The sequence below is a fragment of the Sycon ciliatum genome, unplaced genomic scaffold, assembly GCF_964019385.1.
Source record: "Sycon ciliatum unplaced genomic scaffold, ocSycCili1.1 SCAFFOLD_1243, whole genome shotgun sequence".
In the NCBI taxonomy this organism is placed as follows: Eukaryota; Metazoa; Porifera; class Calcarea; order Leucosolenida; family Sycettidae; genus Sycon; species Sycon ciliatum.
This window is the reverse complement of record NW_027044990.1, coordinates 13,933-21,543: the sequence shown is the minus strand read 5'-3', so window position 1 is coordinate 21,543 and position 7,611 is coordinate 13,933. Positions and strand designations below refer to the sequence as shown.

The 7,611-nt window shown below is 43.9% G+C and overlaps 2 protein-coding genes across 2 annotated transcripts; both read left to right on the top strand.

The window, feature by feature from the left end:
- Nucleotides 1-1,012: 1,012 nt before the first annotated feature.
- On the top strand, nt 1,013-1,438 carry LOC135830778 (6-carboxy-5,6,7,8-tetrahydropterin synthase-like). Its single transcript, XM_065342993.1, has one exon. It carries the CDS (start codon nt 1,013-1,015, stop codon nt 1,436-1,438), a length of 426 nt encoding a protein of 141 aa, XP_065199065.1.
- Nucleotides 1,439-6,795: 5,357 nt separating this feature from the next.
- Nucleotides 6,796-7,146, top strand: LOC135830777 (uncharacterized). Its single transcript, XM_065342992.1, has one exon. The coding sequence runs from the start codon at nt 6,796-6,798 to the stop codon at nt 7,144-7,146; it is 351 nt and encodes a 116-aa protein (XP_065199064.1).
- Nucleotides 7,147-7,611: the final 465 nt, after the last annotated feature.

Below are 7,611 nucleotides of genomic sequence, written 5' to 3'. Positions count from 1 at the left end.
AAACGTTACAAACCATATTCCTGTGATTCTTCGTCCTGGGAATCCGGGGGGCGATACGGGCAATTTCAACTCTACATTGGTAGAGGTAAGTTCGTTAGAATAAATAGAGCTTATTTTAAAAAAGGCGTAACCGTGAGCGTTGGGGATGTTATTAACTCATATGGATTTTCAGTAAAAGAATTTACTAATCCTGATAACTGGGCTGGTGGTTTATCATCAAGCAGGACGCTTAGCGGTCATAGTATAGTAAGGTACTCACTTGAGGTTGAAAAAAAGTTTGGTGTTAAACATTTTATCGCGCTAGCAGGCGTTCAGGCGTTTGAAATTTTAATTAAGGCGTATGATATGGAGGTTTCTAAATGAAGAAAATTATATTGGTTTCCGGAGGGATGGATTCAGCCACCGGGTTGGCCATGGCTTTATCCGAAGGGTATGAAGTCGAAACACTATCGTTTAATTATGGGTCTAAACATAATGATAGGGAATACCATCATGCCATGATGTTATGTGAATACTATAAAGTAAAGAACACCAGGATAGACTTGCCTTTTATTAACCAGCTGTTTGAATCAAACCTTCTGAAAGGTCATGGTGAAATACCAGAAGGTCACTACGCTGATGAATCTATGAAAAAAACAGTGGTCCCATTCCGGAACGGTATAATGTTATCAATTGCTGTTGGTTATGCTGCGTCAGTTGGCGCCAAATCAATTATGCTTTCTAACCATGCTGGTGACCACACAATTTATCCGGATTGCCGAAAAGAGTTTTCTGAGGCGTTTGGCGAGGCCGTCTCAACCGGAACGGATGGAATGGTTGAGTTGGAATACCCATTTTGTAACATTAGTAAGACAAGGATAGCGATCATTGGGACGGAGCTGAATGTTCCTTATGAGCTTACGTGGTCCTGTTACAAGGGCGGTGAAAAACATTGTGGCGTTTGTGGAACTTGTTACGAACGCAAGGAGGCTTTTGCAGATTCCGGTATTAAGGATCCAACGGAGTATTTAAAATGATAACTTGTTCAAGATCAGTCGAGTTTGATGCAGGTCACAGGGTTTTAAACCACGAATCGAAATGCCGAACGGTTCATGGTCACCGATACAAGGTAGATATAACGGCACAGATAGATGAGCTGGACGACATTGGTCGGGTGGTTGACTTTTCCGTTTTAAAACAGGTCATCGGTGGCTGGATTGATGAACAATGGGACCATGCTATGGTGTTGAACAAAGATGATCCTATGCTTCAGCATTTCAAGGATGACGATCATGCCTTGAAGCCACCATATGTGATGGACACAAACCCCACGGCTGAAAATATGGCTAAGTTTCTTTTGGATAAATCAAATGAACTGCTGGCCGGTTACGAGGGGTTGAAGGTAATCAGTGTTGTCGTCCACGAAACACCAAACTGTAAAGCGGAGGCCACGTTTTGAGAAAATATCTGGTTAAGGAAATATTCGGCCCTACCATACAAGGTGAGGGTCGATATACCGGGGTTGCCGTTAACTTTATCCGCTTTTCTAAATGCAACAGATGGAACGGAAGACCAGAATCAAAACCAAAATCAATCTGTAATTATTGTGACACTGATTTTACAGGGGGCGATCTTCTTACCACTGAAGAAATAATCGACCGGCTGAAAAAAACAAGTGGTATTAGCAATGTGGTGCTAACCGGTGGTGAACCTCTGTTACAGCTAAAGGATGGTGATTTTATAAGACAGCTTATAAGTGAAGGTTATTTTCCACAGATAGAAACTAACGGTTCAATTGACATCGAGCCGGTCGAAGGTATGCACATCACAGTATCACCAAAACAGACCTATTCTGAAACCATGATAAAGTCACACGTTGATTATAAATTTTTATTTCCATGGATTGCCGATGGAATTGACCCGTATCATTTTGATCTGTCTAAAATAGACCAAGTTTATATTCAGCCTATCGATACTGAGGGTATGAATCATACTCACGATGCGTTTAACGAGGTAGTTAAGTTAAACCTTGCTGGTATAAATGCAAAGCTGTCCTTACAAACACACAAATATGGGGAATTTGAATAATGTTAACTCCGAAAGAAAAAAAAATATCTGGTCACGTCAAAGAAATTCTAGAGCTGGTTGGTATACAATGGGATGACAGTACAGAGCAAACACCTGATAGAGTCGCAAAAATGTATACCAGGGAGCTTTTTAGGGGGCTTTCTGAAGATAATTATCCAAAGATTAAAACCGTTGAAAATGGCTTTGAATACGATCAAATGATTGTTGTTAACAGGATTAAGGTTCATAGCCTTTGTGAGCACCATCTGGTCCCCTTTATGGGTCATGCTTCTATAGCCTATTTTCCCGATAAAAAGGTTTTAGGTCTTTCGAAATTTAATAGGATAACCGATTTCTGGTCGAGAAAACCGCAGATACAAGAACGATTAACCACAGAAATTCATAGTGATCTTGTCAAAAAGCTCGCCACCGAAAATGTTGCCGTTTTAATTAAGGCAGAACACTTATGTGTTAAACTAAGAGGTATCCAGGATCAAAACTCTTTTACTACAACCTCAATGTTAACCGGGTCGTTTAGAGATCCAAAAATAAAAAGTGAATTCCTGACCTTGATTAGTGAATAGGGGTGGAGAGGGGGGTAATCTGCTGATGGGGAATAAACTTGCGATTCATCCACAAGCAAAAATAGCTATTATCGAAGCCGCTGGCATTATGCTGGCTATTGGCGCTGACTGGCCAACAATCAGAACAGAACTGTTTCGGCAAACAACTAACCCGAAGTTTACAAAATGGAATGAGGCTGATTTACCGGCACAGCGAACCCTGGAGCGCTGGTTGCTGACAGAAGCTAAAGCTACCAGTATGGCGCAATTAAAACAAAAGCGACTCAACACCGTCAAAACGCGCCTGAAACGTAAGGCTTTGACCATGGCCTTAAATGGTGACCGCACCATGCTGATCTTTAGTTTGAAGAACCTTTGTGGCTGGTCTGACAATCCGGTTGTCGACGATGACAAGAAAGATGAAATGACCGAAGCAGAAAGAAAGGCGGCTCTGAAACGGCAGCAGGATATCGCCAATGAGGAAGACTAAGCTTTCAGATTACGATCGGGCAGAAATCGAAGCGGAAGCCCACAGGGCCCTCTATCAAAACAATATCGAAGGGGCCCGGACTAACTTCATAAAATTCCACCGGCTGAATGATCCTGCCTTTCTGATGAACTGGCATCACAGGGTCATTGGTCGCCGTATAGAACAGATGGTGATGAATCCCAACAGGGACCGGATAATAATATCTGTACCCCCACAAACGGGTAAATCAACCCAGGTATCGGTTGAACTGCCACCATGGGCCCTCGGTGTTAATCCCGAATCCAAGATAGTCATAGCTTCCAATGCCGGAACCCTGGCCAATGATTTTAACGGCAGGGCACAAAACATTATGTCTTCATCAGTGTATGGCGACATATTCCCCCGATCCCGTATTCCCATTGTAGGGCGCAAAAATCAATCGAGGGCCAAACGCCGCAACAACCTGGTTGAACTTATAGGTTGCCGTGGATCCCTCAGGTCGGTGGGGTTGGGGGCTAACCTAACGGGCCATCCGGCTGACGGTCTGATCATTGATGACCCTTATGCAAAAATGTCTGATGTATATTCTGAAGCCTACCAAAAGAAGGTTCTTGATTGGTGGGAAGCTGTGGGGCAAACCCGGCTGTCTAAAAACGCCTGGGTCATATTGATGCATACCCGTTGGTCCGAGGCTGATCTGGCAGGGCAGCTATTGCAAAAGGCCATCGATGGCACAGGGGAAGAATGGGAGGAACTAACCTTTCCGATGCGGTCGGATCCGGAACTGGATCTTCATCCCCTTGATCCCAGAGGGGCTGGTGAACCCCTGCACGTGGATCATAAGGGTGACCTTAAGCTTTTGAGCAGGATCGAACAGAACGTGGGCCCTTTGGTATGGTCCAGCCTGTTTCAGCAAAGTCCGACCATTATAGGGGGCAACCATGTAACAAGGGACCAGATTCAATTGTTTCGGTCCTATAGCGATTTGCCTCATGGCGAAATACATTACAGTTGGGATCTGACTTTCGGGTCAACCAAAAAGAAAGCATCATATGTAGTCGGCCAGGCATGGCTCAAGGGTATTGATGGCAATTTCTATTTGCTGGATCAGTTCAGGGAAAAATGTGGTTTCAACGAACAACTGGATGCCATTAAAGCGATGGCTATAAAGTGGGGTGAGACCAACCAATTGAACATTGAAAAGAAGGCAAACGGTGCTGCAGCCCTTGATTCACTTGAAGGGCACGCCAACATTGTAACGCTTAATCCTGTGGAACCGTGCGGTGATAAAGAAACTAGATTTATCGCTATTACTCCTCTATTCAATCAAAAGCGTGTATATATACCTGATCCTAAATGGCTGCCGTGGTCTGAAAAGTACATTTCAGAAATCACGAAATTCCCCGGATCGGCCAATGATGACCAGGTTGATGGGACATCACAACAGTTGGCATTGTGGTATGATCCGATGGAAGCATTTACATTTGATATGGATGGTGGTTTAGGCGGGGTTGAATCAAAGTGGGTTGTGGGGTGAGATATGATGACACTGATATTCACTATTGCATATCTGTTTGACCGTGATGTGGTCATGGATGTAATTGGTGACATGTTACAGAAAGCTTTTATAACCTTACTACTATGTGATGGTATAACGTTTACAATTGGTTTTCAGTTGGGTATCTGGTCAGCAAGGTGAATAACATGAAAACAAATATAATAATGGCAGTGATTGTCTTGTTTTTCGCTATTGGTTTGTATATGACTTTTTCAATATTTGTCGAAGATGAAGCTGAAGGGACCTACAAGCATAAGTACGGTTTCAAATGTTATCATGTTGGCAAAGGGTTTTACCGATGCATTAACAGGAATGCAGAGTGTTACCGGTTTAATCATCAATTGAGTTGTTTCAGGAGGTAAAAAATCGGAAATGGCCAATATCAATTATGAGATTAAAAGAAGTAAAGTCGATAAGAAATACAAGGTGATATTGAAGAACGAAGCTGGGATTGTTTTGTCTGAATCCGCTCATTACGAAACAATAATGGAAGTCCATACATTTTTGAAGCTGGTGCGTGGTTCCGGGGAAATATATCTTGATTATGATAAGGGTAGTTTTTAAATGGCAGGGATGCATCTGAATGAAAAAACCCAAAAAGAAAAAACACCATGAAAAATCTCAGGAAGTACCTGGCCCTGAAGCGTTCACCTACAAGGCTGAACTACTGGACATATATGATGGGGATACGGTCACAGTTAGACTGGACCTTGGTTTGGAAATCGGGACCGTGCAAAGGATTAGACTTGCCCGTATCAATGCACCGGAAGTCAGGGGCGGGGAAAGAAGCGCTGGTCTTAAAGCTCGGGACGCACTATCAGCATACATTGGAACGGGGGACGCAATTGTCGTCAAGACCATTCGTGACAAGAAGGGCAAATATGGCCGGTACCTCGGAGAAATCTGGATCCGACACCTGGTCATTGATGAATTTATTTACGTGAACGTTAACGACTGGATGGTCGATAATGGCTATGCCAAATATCAGGAGTATTGAAGTATGGGAAATAAGTTTGCGAAATTAGTTTTGCTATCATCATTCGTGGCATCATCAGCACAAGCGGATGTCTTTGACAGGATAGCCAGGAGAATTGCAGCCGGTTTGGGAAGTGGCCCTGTGGGTGTGGCCACAGCTGTTGTTGTTGGTAAAATGCGCGACAAAGAAGAAAAGAGAATCAGGAAATACCGGGATGATCGTCAACGAGACATGCTTGATGATCGCAGGCGACATGAACGTGATATAGGAGGGGGTCGAACAATTCGCGATGGTGGCAACATGGGAACGCTGGGTGTAGCCGATGCGATTCGTTAAGACGGCTGTATACTTTGGCGTTGGTTGGGCGGTAACAGGTTTTTATTTGGAACGTCCTCCGTTAAATATAATTCTGGAATTTTGTTTATTGATGCTTGGTGCTTTCCTGATGGGTTGTTGGAAAGAACCTCAGGAAAAAAGGGATTAGTGATTTCACAGAAAATAACAGGAGATTATTATGGGTAGGAAAGAAAAGAAAAGCAGGAAATACCTTTTAGCCATATACAAAAGTGACGGTGATGAAATTGTGTTGGATGGTTGCACACACCTGACCAGTCGTGATGATTGTCTGACTTTTTATTACGACGGGCGAAAACACAAAACGGATTTGGAATTTTTTGCCACAGAAATTATAGAAGAATCGCCCGAAGAAGAAAAAGAAGACAAGGACGACGATTAAAAACTAACAGGGGCTTCGGCCCTCTTACTTTGAGGTATCAGTAAAAATGAATGAATCAGAAGTTAAAATGGCAGCTGAAGCTATCAAGTGCATAGCTGACCTTGAAGTCTACAAGAGCGATGTTGCTAACATCAACATGAAGCAAACTATCCAGCAAATTTTTGACACCATGAAAAAGCATGAGTTGGATGCCGATGGTATATTGGTTGAATTTGTCACCAAGGTTAACGCTTCGATTATTGCGAAGCAGGCTGAGCTTAGAGGCCTGCATCTTGATAAGTTTGGTATTACTAAGGGGTAGTTCAGGGTGGAAGGAAGGGATGTGATTAAATGATCGAACAAACTTCTATTTGGGTGGCGGCCATTGTCGGAACATCGGTAGGCGCACTGATATTTTTGAGGCCTAAAAAAGATAAGGACAAAAAAGCTTTCGACAATACCGAAGGGATGGCAAACGCCAGAAAGGCTGCTGAAGCCATCAGGGCCCAAGAGGCCAGGGATGATGCCCGTCAATCGGCGAGTAAAGCTGGAACCAGGTCCCGATCTGAAGCAAAGCGACTGAAGCACCATAAAAAGAACAGGGACGATGATGATTCGATTCTGGATCCATTGAATCCATTGAACCCGGCTAACCCGATATCGAGTGTAATTTTTGATAGTGGTTCATCTTCATCATCGTCCTGTGGCGGCAGTAGTGGATCATCCTATAGCGGTGGTTCTGATTATGGTGGCGGTGGCAGTTACGGTGGTGGTGGTTTCGATTCTGGCGGCGGCGGCGGCGGCGGGGGATGTGACTGAGTAACTCCCGGGGGGTTCCCCCCCTGATCCGGCCACGTGATTTTCGGACCATAAAACCAGACCATGCATTGCCCGGCTTTAAAGAGTAGAACTAACCTATCTACCATCCATAGAACTTTCCATTCAAAATGGTATAAACTGAAAAAAGTTTCCCAATTCAGTTTTTTCAAAAAGCAACATCACGGATGGTTCAAAATGGCCGATAACGACACTGTCGAAAGTGAGACCGAAGATCTTGAGCCGGGCATATCATTAGGCCAGTATGGCTTAAGAAGCAGTGCCGGGTATATCACCGAAGATTACATTACCAGCCTGAACGGTGCGAAGGGGGCAGAGACCTTCACCAAAATGGGTAATGACGAAGTCGGTGGTTCTGTCCTGTTCGCTATTGAAATGCTTATGAGACAGGCCGACTGGAAGGTTGAGGCCTTTTCGGAAGCCCCGGAGGATGAAGCCAAGGCTTTG